The 13,604-nt window shown below is 35.3% G+C and overlaps 1 protein-coding gene across 13 annotated transcripts in view; it reads left to right on the top strand.

Moving 5' to 3' along the window:
• The window catches only part of LOC128011268 (kinesin-like protein KIF1B), a 66,550-nt gene that overhangs the window by 46,570 nt on the left and 6,376 nt on the right, over window positions 1-13,604 (top strand). For 8 of the 13 annotated variants that reach the window (XM_052593470.1, XM_052593472.1, XM_052593473.1 and 5 more), the window contains 15 exons: window positions 578-696; window positions 838-923; window positions 1,781-1,910; window positions 4,300-4,444; window positions 4,598-4,688; window positions 4,865-4,983; window positions 5,557-5,612; window positions 8,251-8,359; window positions 8,517-8,583; window positions 9,518-9,602; window positions 9,770-9,875; window positions 10,684-10,710; window positions 12,149-12,263; window positions 12,341-12,474; window positions 12,863-12,924. In XM_052593470.1, the coding sequence (XP_052449430.1) occupies window positions 578-696; window positions 838-923; window positions 1,781-1,910; window positions 4,300-4,444; window positions 4,598-4,688; window positions 4,865-4,983; window positions 5,557-5,612; window positions 8,251-8,359; window positions 8,517-8,583; window positions 9,518-9,602; window positions 9,770-9,875; window positions 10,684-10,710; window positions 12,149-12,263; window positions 12,341-12,474; window positions 12,863-12,924 (1,451 nt within the window). The remainder of the gene's footprint in view (window positions 1-577; window positions 697-837; window positions 924-1,780; window positions 1,911-4,299; window positions 4,445-4,597; window positions 4,689-4,864; window positions 4,984-5,556; window positions 5,613-8,250; window positions 8,360-8,516; window positions 8,584-9,517; window positions 9,603-9,769; window positions 9,876-10,683; window positions 10,711-12,148; window positions 12,264-12,340; window positions 12,475-12,862; window positions 12,925-13,604) is intronic. The other 5 variants (XM_052593471.1, XM_052593479.1, XM_052593476.1 and 2 more) reach the window with 1 other exon arrangement.

Below are 13,604 nucleotides of genomic sequence, written 5' to 3'. Positions count from 1 at the left end.
TCTGCTGTACAAGCGAGATGGATAGAGGATGAGAGAGGCAACGTAGTCTGGATGGATGCAGGGTTGTAGATGGATCTGCGTCATTGTAACGTCACTGGTGCGCTACAGTGATAGCTCTCCTCCATCTTTGCCTTGTGGCTGCCTATGGGGGGGGGGGGCTCTCTGATTGCAAACAGCTCTTGAAATTCAGACTGTGTGTGCCCCCTAGCCTCTGATAAATTATAAAATATTCTGATATAACCTCTTATTTGGTTGCCTCTCTTTTTCTTCATCATCCGGTTTCAAGCTTGACGGATTGGTTTTCTGTTTTTGTTATTTAGTGCCGTGTTTTGTTTGCGTCAGCTCTTAGTAAAAGCGTCTGATACATCATATCCATTATCCTCTGATGGTGTTAATCAGGGTAATGGAGATGAACCCGTGGCCCTGCAGTGAAAGGAAGTCACTGTGCACAACTGCTCGGATGTTCTTGCGCATCTCCTGTACCCTTCATACTAATACATCTGGTTCTTGGTATAGTACATGTTGTGTGTGCATGAGACGGTTCTCAGGGCTATAATTGTTGTTCGTTTTCCTCCAGAGCTTTCGTGTACCTGAGTAACCTGCTGTATCCTGTGCCTCTGGTGCACCGTGTTGCTATAGTAACAGAGAAGGGAGATGTGCGAGGATTCCTGCGAGTGGGGGTCCAAGCCATCGCTGGTGAGCACCTCTCTATATTAATCAAATAATTAAGACTCCGCTCAGATTTAGTTAAGCACAGTTGATATCAATCTGATGTGCTTTATAAGCATCCAGACCTTTAACTTGTGTCCTTTTTCTTTGGTATTTGTGTTTTTGTAGCTGACGAAGAGGCTCCTGATTATGGATCTGGTGTGCGTCAGTCGGGCACTGCTAAGATTTCCTTCGACAATGAGTATTTTAAAAAGGTACAAACCAGTCCAGCATTTGAGACGGTTTTTCCTCCTGAGTTTTCCTTTTATTTTAACATGCTTTACATGTTTCTTTGGGAATGTAATGGATTACAGATTACAAGTTGCTCTATGTAATAATTAGTGTAACTGTTTTAATTACTTTTTTTTAAGTAATGTAACTGATTACATTTGATGACTGTTCTAAATTGCAGTTGATATTTTTTCCTATATTTTTCTAATCGTTTTCAAACATTTAAAGCAGGCAGGTTTAACCTTGCAGTAATACTCAACGGTGATCATTGTCAGACTTTCAAAATCCTTCATCATTTGAATAAAGATTATAATAATAACATTTTAAAGCACAGCCACCACAAAATCTGATTTTAGCACCTCTTTTTACTTTGAGATCATTCAGGGGTCAAATATAAAATCCTAACATAATATACAGTAGTTTAAAAGCTATGGTACTGTTTTTGAAATTGAGACGTTGCATAGCTATAACAGGAAACAAGCATCTACTAATGCCTTTAAAATGTAAAGCATTTGCACAAGTCCAAATAGGAAATAAATAGGTTATAAACTAAACGTGTCTTATTCTGGGTCCTAAATTCCTGAAACATTGGCATCTGTTATTTTAAAGTAGCCAATGCAATTTCTCAGTAACTGTAACAGATTAAAGTTACATTTATTTTGCAATTAAATTACATAATTCTGTTACATGTGCCTAGTTTGCAACACAATGTTGCCTCAAGTTTGACATTTGTGCTAGTTTCTACAAGGTATGAGTTGTTGGTGGTCATTTTTATGCTGCTTTTGTATTTTATTTCCTTTCTTTTTTCCCTCCCTCTCTCTTTTACCCTTTCACCATCCAGAGTGATTTCTCCTCCATGGTCATGACCTGCTCTGGCCTCTCTTTAGAAGAGCTGCGTATCGTGGAAGGTCAAGGTCAGAGTTCGGAGGTCATCACCCCTTCAGAAGAGATGAACAGAATAAATGACATGGGTGAGTGTAGATGCATAGTCCAGCTGGCAGCCCCTGAGTTCTGAACAAAGCAGTTCAGTCCGAGTGAAAAGAAATGCTTACACATCCAGACGATGCTGTTGTGCTTTTGATTTTTGTCGCGTTTGATTTACAATGCCTCAGTGACCCATAAGCTTTGGGACCAAACTGTTTCTTCTAGAAGGTTTTAACGGGTCAATAAAAGAAGTCCATGGAAACAGATTTATAGACACTGTTTCTTAAAAATGTGAGATAATATCAAATAACTATCAAGCTGGTCCAGTTTGCCAGAAGCACACTTTAATATATATATATATATATATATATATATATTAGTGCTGTCAATCGATTAAAAAAAATTAACTAATTAATCGCACAATTTTAAAAAATTAATCGCGATTAATCGCGATTAATCGCAATTAAAAGACTGAAACTTTTTGGATATGTAAATGTAAAATGTAAATAATTAATGTAAACTCAAGACATTTAAATTTAAATTCAAAATATTTCAATTCAAAATATGATTGTTTTATTGGAATTTTTGTTTAACTTGTAACAGATTTTCTCATGTAAACAACATACCTGCAATAAACCATCAATATCCTCCAAATTAACTGTTGGCTTAAAGCCATATTTATTACAGAAATAAAAACACAGGCATGTAAGTACCATTTGAATTTCAAAACAATCAATGCCAATGAAAAACAAAAATGATTTCCATGTTGAATTCTAAGTGGACTGAAAAAAATTCCAAAGTATAGTCATTGCCAGTGCTTTAAGTAGGCCGGTACGCACCAGTAGGCTACTCAGTACCGCCACTTCCAAATATAGCTCTTGAGCGTACCGCCACCTCTCCATGCGCCCAGAACGTGCTTGTAGCGTACCGGTACGCTCATTTGGACATCTGTTTTAATAGAGGTTTTAATCTTTTACCTGCACTGCCGATTTTCAGAGCGCCCTTCACAATGCAAGCTTCCTAATTCATCCCACCCAGAGCAGAAACTACATTACCCATTCACCCTTAAGTTATACAAGTGAATAGCGCATGTGTCGCTTTTCCCACTGTTAAGTGTCAACAACTCAACGTGGCCGGAGAAGGTGTGTGAAACTCGTTGTGAGTTATACTAAAGCAAAATCTTGAGTATTTATTGTCTGATAAACATTAAAAACTGTCTGCGGAGGTTGAGTCGTCCTGCAGCCCCCGCTGGCTGTTCATTGGCTGCAGCATCTTTTTTTCTAAGTTCTAAACAAATACCGTAGACGGCAAGGCACAAATTTAGATATGTATTTATCTAATTAATCTATAGCCTATGCACAAAGACAATATGATCCTTTTGAGAGAGAGCGCAAGTTGCTGCAGCTGCGAGGAGGACAGTGATGCACGCGCACAGGAGTGATTGACAGTTCGCGGCACTGTGTACAAAAAATACTCCGCTACACAATTATTTCGTTTAAGCTTATTAACGTTAGCGTTACAGAAAGGTCTGATTTACGCACTGTTACAGTCATTGTTTTTTTGTTTTTTTTTAAACAATGACATTTGAGTTCATGATTTTAATGTGGCTGTTTCTTGTGGCAGACTAAATGAAGAGTAATGTTTCTTGTGGCAGACTGAAGAGTAATCCGGCAGAGTTTTATACTGAAACTTTCCGTCTAAAAGTCCTTCCTTGGTCTTATCCATATTTCTTTGCACGTTGAACACACATAGGCCACAACTGGAAATAAAAAAAACTGCAACCGCGTTAATTGCGTTATTTTATTTTAACGCGTTAAATATTTCAAATTAATCGAATGCGTTAACGCGCTAATTTTGACAGCACTAATATATATATATATATATATATATATATATATATATATATATATATATATATATATTAAGCTATTTATCACCATTAAAGTGTGTGATAAATATTATATACATTATATATGTATGTGTATATATATATATATATATATATATATATATATATATATATATATATATATGTATGTATGTGTATATATGTATGTATGTGTGTGTGTGTGTATATATATATATATATATATATATATACACACACACACACACACACACACACACACACACACACACACACACACATATATATATATATATATATATATATATATATATACACATACATATATACATATATAATGCATATAATTTATATATACATATATACATACGTATACTGCTTTCTATATAAAATTGTTCTATATATAAAAAAGTTATATAAAATAGTGTTCGATATAGATTACTATGAATACATACAAGAAAATCAACCAAAATCAACAACTTCACATTAACCATTTATAGATACTTTTACATAAAAAAATTGTAATAATAATTTTCTGCATATTTGTGCATGTGTTTTGTGTCTAAAAGACTTGAAGCTTGGGAACGTGGACGCAAAACTGGGTGACTGCTTGGCAGAGCATCTGGAAGTGGGCAGCATTTTCACTTTCCGCGTCACTGTTCTGCAGGCGAGCAGCATCCCGCCCGAGTACGCAGACATCTTCTGCCAATTCAAGTGAGTCAGCCTGTCTCCATGGCAACCCTTCTCTCCTGTCTCATTGGTCTTTATTCAGACAGAGCACACACACACACACACACACACACCTCCACATAAATCACACAGTCGCACAGTCACGTTCTCTCTAATCCTGTCTCATGCTGTCAACAGTTTCCTCCACCGTCACGATGAGGCGTTCAGCACAGAGCCCCTGAAGAACACAGGCAGAGGTGCCCCGCTGGGCTTTTACCACGTACAGAATGTAAGTGTTGAGAAACAAGGTTTTGAGGAAGAAATTGAACATTATGGTGGCATAACCGATCCAGAGTTGTTCTCATTAAAGTATTTCATCAGGCTAGAGGCGTATACAGAATTATTCCTCATAATTAGGCAAATATGCATGTTCTGTCAACTCATATATCTGGTTTTCACATCCAGATCTCAGTGGAGGTGACAGAGTCCTTTATTGAGTACATAAAGACCAAGCCAATTGTGTTTGAAGTGTTTGGACATTACCAACAGCACCCACTGCACATTCATGGACAGGAAGTGGTCAGGTAACAATCTGTCCTCCAGTATCACACATTTGATTAACATAATAATAATTCAGCGTTTTCAGTTACTAACATTGATTGACAGATTTTGTTTTAGTTAACAACAACACTACATTGTACTGTAAATTATTCAGGAAAATAGCCTTTGATGTTGATATGGCATTACAAAAATGTACTTAACAAATTATAGGATAGCTTCAGTCTATCAACACTGTCAACACTGCCAACACATTTTCTTAGTTTTTATTTTAACAGTCAGTATTATTCCCCTTTGTTATTGACAACATGCCGATGGAGCTTGATTTGTATTTAACACAGAATATTAATAAACTGTGAATTAATACTATGAATATATTCATAAAATAACTAACTGAAACTTGTATATTGTATAGTTGTTTAACAGTATATCTTAGATGTTGTAAAAAATATTGCATGTATATAGCAGGAAATAAATGTTCCCTTAATCCTGACTGTGTTGTTATGCCCTTGGTAGATTGATTTAATCAGCATACAGATTGATTGATATTATTATAATAATTTTGTACTTGTCTAATTCATATTTTGCTTCTGTTATAGCCCTTCTGAGCCTTCTAGAAAGTATTACCCCCCACCTATGCCTTTGTCTAAACCAGGTATGATGGCAACTACTATATAAGAGCAAAATTACATCTTAATTTGTCTTTATAAAGAACGTCACATGTTCATTAAGTCAGCTTGAAGGGTCTTAAATTAGATTGCTTGAATAATCCTCGCCGGGAGCCTGTATGCTCCTCTATCTCTCTTCTTATAATTAGTGTAATTCATTACATGATTCATTAAACATGGAACTACCTCACAGTTCACAATGCTGTAATCTGTAACTCTTTCATTCGATGTGGTTATCTCCCCTTAAAAGGGCTCCTGATCTCATTTATGCAGCAAGTCAGTTTGAAAGACCGTTCCTGTCAAGACTGTTGTTTTTTTTGATAGGGAACAAAAATAAAACCGAGGCTGTAGCCTTGAAGTGTCATCAGTCCTGACGGTCTATTGATCTTCACCCCGAGCTGTCAGTCTTTTATATTGCTATATGAATCTAGAGGTGCTACAGTTCAGTTGGAGATAATTGGAAATGCTGTAGAGCTCTTTGTGATTTATAGATTGCATAGATTGTAAAATAAACCCTCTTTTAACACCTGTCATATATAATTTCATTCAAAGAGCTGGTTTGAGTATCCATGTGCCGCTCAGGAATTTAAATAATAATAATAATAATTATAATCACCTATAAAGGTAGGAATATTATAGCTTAAGATAACAAAATAGTCTAAATGGCATTTGACAGCCAGAAAGTGTCAATTTTTACCAACATTTTGAACATTATATTTACAGTCTATATTTAGTGTATCAGAATATTTATATATAATTATATGTAAATTGTTTTAATAGAAAACATAAAACTAAATAGTGTTCCTGTGGCTCAAGTGGTAGAGCATTGCGTTAGCGGCGCAAGGTTGTGGGTTCGATTCCCAGGGAACACATGTTAGGTACAAAATGTCAAAATGTTAGCCTGAATGCACTGTAAGACGCTTTGGATAAAAGCATCTGGTAAATGCATTAATTTAATTTAATTTAAAATATATATTTGATATGTTTATTACAATTACTGTTTAAAAGTTTGGGGTTGGTATGATTTTTTTTTTTTAAGTCTAAGTAGACTCGTCAAGACTCCATTGATCAAAACTATATTAATATTGTGAAATATTAAGATTTAATCAACTGTTTTATTTATTACATTTCAAAATGTAATTTATTCCAGTGACCGCAAATCTGAATGATCAGCATCATTACTCCGGTCTCCAGTGTGACATGAACCTTCAGAAATCATTTTAATTTACTGATTTGGTGCTTAAGAAACAATTATTAGCAGCAGTGATGAAAAAAGTTGTGCCGCATAATATTTTTGTAAAAACACTGACACTTTTTTAGGAATCTCAGACAAAAAGAAAATTAAAAAGCAGCAATTATTTTCTATATATATATATATATATATATATATATATATATATATATATATATATATATATATATATATATATATATATATATATATATATATATATATATATATATATATATATATATATATATATATATATGTCCTTCAAAATAAAAGCCACTTTGATATTTAACAAAGACATTTTTGTTCACATGTATAAATTTTTAAGTGTTTTTGGGGCAACTGCATGCTTCATCTTTTCCGTTCCTCACATACATTAAACTCCATCTTTGTCTCTTTCATTTCACTTGTCATCCTTACCACTCTCATCACCTGGTGTCATCCCCCCAGACCATACGCGTAAGATCGAGTTGATCAGGTACCTGATGAGCGGGTACGTGCACGGCCAGGTGTTGGACACGCTCTCGGAGCACGCCAACGCACTGGCCTCCACAGCCGTCGCCAGCCTGGAGGAAGGGGAGGATGAGCTGTCCCACTTCCCCTTCCTCCCTGTACCCAACAGTACTGTTTTCAGAGTGCGCAAACACGACGGTTGGTACAGAGCCTCAAAGGCCCAGAGTAGAGTAGATGGATAGTGATTGGCTCTGCTCTGTGCTGTGCTTTAATGTACTGTGACTCTAGTGTCACCCTTCATCCCCACCCGACGACAGAACCCTGATCCTGAAGATAAGCTAGAAAGGCTTTTCCTTGAGCTGCTGTGTTTTAAGTGTCACTCTCCCTTATTTTCCTTCCCTGGTTGATCTAGACTGCAACGACAGCTGCTTGGTGTCTCCTTTTGTGTTACTTTGAAGCATACTGCTAATTAAATCATGTTAGGTGTTTTCCATACGTTCTTTCTAGTTTCCCTCAGGAAGGTTTATTTTTTTTAACTCAAATGACACAAGTGTTTTTCTTCGATCTGTGAGCATCAGGTTTCCTGCAGCCTTCCCCCAGCACTATTGTCTCTCACCTCATCATACTGTAGAAATACAGCAGACGGCTAGAGGAAACGAGTGCCGCCCTTCAGCTGCAGTTTTAGGAGCAAATCAGGCTGTATTGATTTTCCCGATGTAGTGTAGAATTTCCAAAGCCTACATTACGTCCTTCTTTTAAGCTGATGCTTTGTGTTTTCTCACATTACGTGACTCATGCTCATATTGTTGAATCTGTCACATTTTTATGGATATTTATAGAACCTGCCGTTGTTAGTAAATGAATTAGGCTTATTTTAAATACATCAGCCATATGGTACACACACAGTATTCCAGCTTTATTAATGTTCTGCTTTCCTTCAGTGCCAGCCACCAAACTGAACACCATTACCAAGTCTAACCTGGGTCAGTGTGTGAGCAAGTATGACCTGCTGGCCTGGTTCGAGATCAGTGAACTGGAGCCCACTGGAGAGTAAGTCAACCATATTTACATCTATTGCAGGCCTGACATTTTTGGTTGGAATATTTTTAACCTGTCATCTCAATTTGTATATTCTACAATTATTTGGGTATTAATATGTTGCTGTAAAGTCTGTTTGTGATTCTATAAATTGTGTTGTGTATTGCAGTTATATCCCAGCAGTAGTAGATCACACAAGAGGTCTTCCCTGTCATGGCACGTACCTATTGCACCAGGTATTCATTCTTTCTAGTTATGCTAGTTTCAGTTCTCATCTTTATCATAACCTAATTATATTTATGCACCACCAGTCAAATATTTTTATTTAAAGATTTTTAATGTTTTTTAAAGAGGACTTTTGTGCTCACCAAGCCTGCATTTATTTGATCCATAGTACAGCAAAAACAGTACAATTTTGAAATATTTTTACTATTTAAAATAACCATTTTTTATTTGAATATATTAAAAAATATATATATATATATATTCCTGTGATTTCAAAGCTGAATTTTTAAGCATCTTTACTCTTCAGAAGTCATTCTAAAATTCTGATTTTCTGCACAAAAAACATTTTTTTTTTTTTTTTTTTTTTTTTTTGAAAACAGCAGAGTATAATTTTTTTCAGGCTCCTTTGATGAATAGAAAGTTCAGAAGAACAGCATTAATCTGAAATTGAAATCTTTTGTAACATTACAAATGCCTTTAACATCATTAAAGCATTTTAAATAGTACAACTATTACACATTGGATCAAATAAACGCATGCTTGGTGAGCAGAAGAGGATTCTTTAAAAAAACATTAAAAATCTTACTGTTAAAAAACATTTGACTGGTGTAGTGTATGTATTCAAAAATATGCTGTACATACAAATATGATGTACTGGAAACATGCAAAAGCAATAGACTAGAAAAAATGTATAAAAAAACATGGTGCATAATATATTGAATTATAATTGAATATCAAATTCTGTTATCAATGCATTAAATTTTCATTGCAATGCACTTTGGTCTTGTGCATCTCCCTGTTCTATTAATATTGAATTCTCTCTGCAGTTGCTGTCTGTAAATCTGTAGTTTAGCTTCAGGATCATGTTCACTGTCCTTAGCCAAGGACATATTAATGATTCAAACTGAGATTGCTCTTAGTAAGCTGTGTTGTTTGTGTTTTCAGGGCATTCAGCGTAGAATAACAGTCACTCTGATCCATGAGAAGGGCAGTGAGCTGCACTGGAAGGACGTCCGAGAGCTGGTGGTTGGTGAGGACATATTTGGTCCTAAAATCTTAAATGGAAGAAATAATTGATGTTAGCAAAGCTTGATTGGTAATGTTGTCCAATCAGAAGCCAGAACCTGAAATAACAATTTTATAAAGAGTATAATGAAGGCTACAGCCATCTCGCATCGATTGTTGTGTCTGTTGTAGGTCGAATTAGGAATAAGCCAGAAGTGGACGAGTCGGCCGCAGATGCAGTCCTGTCTCTAAACATCATCTCAGCTAAAAACCTCAAATCCTCTCACAACTCCAGCAGGTATGTTTAGTTCAGTTTAGCTTGTTTACATTGCACATTAAAACAACAGTTGTTGAATCATTATAATAAAACACCAATCAAAACAATAAAACGGCATACAATGACATTGTACATAGAAAAAAGATGCTCAGGAGGACTCAAACATTATAAACCTTTTCTAAAGGGTGGATTTTAGGTTTTACCTTAAAGAAAGATTCATGGGGGATAAAGGCAAAAGCCCAGTCTCCCTGTCTTTTTAATCTTGATCTGGAAACCTTTAATAGTTTCTGATTTGATGACATCTTAAACCTCCAGCAGATATTGTATGTTAACAGCCACAAGTTCAGATAAAGAAGCGTGTTGCGTGTGCTCTCCACATCTGACAGCCTATTTAATCAAGTATGAAGTTCAGTTCGTGTGTCTGCAGTCAGTGGAAAGTTGTCTGTTTCTCAACAGCATAAAAAGGCCTGCAAATACTCTGTCCACCTAATGCAAATGCATTTCCCTAACTGCTTAGAATTCAGGAGAGCATGTTGAATATGAGTCAGTGTTGGCGTCAGTGAGAGGAGAAAATCCTGCAGGGAGCAAGAGAGCCTGCTAGTGGACCAACCGAGATATGCAGAGCTCTGTTAAACCTGTTAAATGTGCTTTTGATGATGCCAGTTTGCTTTATTTTCCATTTATTTCCTCTGCCTGTTTAATCTGAATGCTGCTTTTTGTCTTTTCATTTGTGATTATTTCCGTTGCCTGACTGTTTCTGCTTGTTTTTTGTCTTCTCTTTTTGTTCTCGTCCTATTCCTGCTGCTGTTGGACTCTCGGTTTTGCTCAGCCTTTGTATTGATAGCGATATAGCTAGGTATCAGAACCACCTCATAAAGCATTTTCACCATTAAAGTGCTTTATGAGACATTTGTGATCTGTAGGTGTAACAGTAGCAAAATGATGTATCTGTGTCATTGTTTTTCTGCTTCTCTCTGAACTCCTTCTATATGATAGGATGAACTGGGGTGAATTTGCAAAAGAGATTTTCTTCTAATAATCAAAATGGCTTTAGCTAAATTTAATTGCAAAAGAAAAAAAATAAATCTTGACCCTGAAAAATGTAAACGTTTGAAATGTGAAAATTGGCATGATATTATTACATTTAACAAATTGAAATATTAAGTTTCTTTAAAGAAAAAAATTAAACCTTGTTGAGAACCTTTAGTATGTCATATGGTTATTTAATATAATATATGAATGTGAATTAATATAGAATTTGCCCTTTTTAAAAAAAAAAAAAGTCCCATTAAATAATATATAAGAAAATTATAAGAAAATTAATATATGAAATTGGTTTTCTGTTACTAAGAAAATGACCTTTGATAATGTAAAATTACTATAATATGTTTTATTTGGTAAAAAAAAAAAAACATTTGTAAAAGTTTTTTTTTTTTTTATCCTTGCTTTTGCATGTATCACCTCACATTAAAACTATTAAATAGACAAGCTTTTGCCACCACATTTCTTTAATTAAAGAAAATGATAGTGTAGGTGTGACATTTAATTTAATTCTGCTCTGCATTCTCCATAATACTAAATTGGGCTTGTTAGAAGCTGAATTGATGAGTCTAAATACAGACGCAGGCAAGCCTTTATGCATTTATCTGCCATTTAAACAGTGAAATGAGAACAAGAGAGGGAGGTGAGTGAGTGGAGAAAAAGATACACGGATATTTGAGGATGAGTCACCTGCACCAGTCTCTCTCTCTCTCTCTGTTTCTCTCCGTCTCCATGTCTGTTCATATAAATCGTGTGCCTTTGCTAATAGTCATCACTGTGCTGTAGTCCTGAGTCACACACACACACTGCTTCAAGCTCACAGTAGATCACTAATAATGTAGCACCTGTCAACACTCTTGTGTTGTGTTCATAGCTAAGTGACTCAAACATATCACCAGACTGTTTAGGCACAGAGATCTCCCAACAGCGCATGATGCAGCTGGCATTACATGTTTTTCACAGTGTTAGAGGAGTTCGCTTGTCCATTAGCATCAACTGTTAGTTGAAAGACTGTAGGCAGCATACCTGAAGTGTTTGCGATGTTCACTGACATGTGCAGTTTAAAGTCAGCATGAAATCAAAATCAGCATTTTCTATATAATGTTATAATATTACAGTAAAGTGTAAGTAAAGTGGCTTGTGAATATCATTTCATGTTGTCTTAATCCATTCAGCACCAGTAAATATCTAAAATATCATTCCATGGCTATTGTTTCTGAAGCCTAAAATCGAATGTCCTTTTTCCTGTTCAGGACGTTTTACAGGTTCGAGGCTGTCTGGGACAGCTCCCTGCACAACTCTCTCCTGCTGAACCGTGTCACTCCCTACGGAGAGAAGATTTACATGACCCTGTCGGCTTATCTTGAGGTCAGCCTCGACCGGTTCTTTAGAAGGAGGTTCCACAGTATGTAGTATTGACATATGTGCTAACCACTCTCCTGCAGCTTGATCATTGCATCCAGCCTGCCATCATCACCAAGGACATCTGCATGGTCTTCTACTCCAGAGATGCTAAGATCTCTCCTCCACGCTCCCTGAGGAACCTGTTCGGCAGTGGCTACTCCAAAACCCCCGACTGGTAAATAGAAAAGGCTTATTTTATCTCTTCTACCATCAAAAAAGCTCAAATGTGTCTAAAGGTTAATATACATCAAATACTTTTAGGACATTTTGGCAGGCTGTACTCAATCAAAAAAATGTAAATAGCATTTTAGCAAGTCTTGTCAAAGGCTATATGGAATATTTATTCTGTTAAATTAATTTCTTATACTGTGTGACCATTTAAAATCTGTAAGTGAAGGCAACATTAAAAATGGTGAAAATGAAATGGCGACTGGTTTGCAGGATACACCTTATTATAAGCTGTAATTGTGATATTGGACATCTTATTGCATCTCTTGAAATGTGAGTTCTCTCTAGAAATATGTAAAGTAAAGAAACATTGTTCTCGAATGTTTCCATTACAGTAATAAAGTGACTGGAATCTATGAGCTAAGCTTATGCAAAATAGCTGACACGGGAAGCCCAGGTAAGACATTTATATATATATATATATGTGTGTGTGTGTGTGTGTGTGTGTGTGTATATGTATGTGTGTGTGTGTGTGTGTGTGTTTTTATTTAGCAAGGATGCATTCAATTGGTCAAAAGTGACAGTAAAGATATTTATAGAGTCAAAATATTTTTGTTTCAAATAAATGCTGTTCTTTTGAACTTTATATTCATCAAAGACTTGGTTATAAATGTATTAGTTTCCACATAAATATTAAGATGCTGTTTTCAACATGGATGATAATAAGAAATGTTTATTGAGCATCAAATCAGCATAATAAAATGATTTCTGAAGGATCATGTGATGCTAAAGAATGGAGTAATAATGCAGAAAATTCAGTTTTGACATCATGAGTGATTTGAAATTGTAATAAAATTACATAAATTTGCTTTAAACAAATTCAGCCATGGTAAGCATAAGAGACTTCTTTTGAAAACATTGAAGAAATTATAAACCACAAACTTCTGAACGGTATTGTGAATTATTATACAGAATATTTATACAAAAATTTGACAAATAATTTATAAATGTATACAGACATTAGGATTTTTATTTTTTAAATAAAGACACATTTCCAAGGTTATGACTTTTTACATTTATAAAAATGATAGATTTTTCTAGTTTACTCTAGTTTCTAGTTTAGGCATTTTTCATTTT

This window comes from Carassius gibelio, chromosome B23 (genome assembly GCF_023724105.1).
Source record: "Carassius gibelio isolate Cgi1373 ecotype wild population from Czech Republic chromosome B23, carGib1.2-hapl.c, whole genome shotgun sequence".
Classification (NCBI taxonomy): Eukaryota; Metazoa; Chordata; class Actinopteri; order Cypriniformes; family Cyprinidae; genus Carassius; species Carassius gibelio.
Note: the sequence above shows the minus strand (reverse complement) of the source record. Positions and strands in the feature narration are given on the sequence as shown.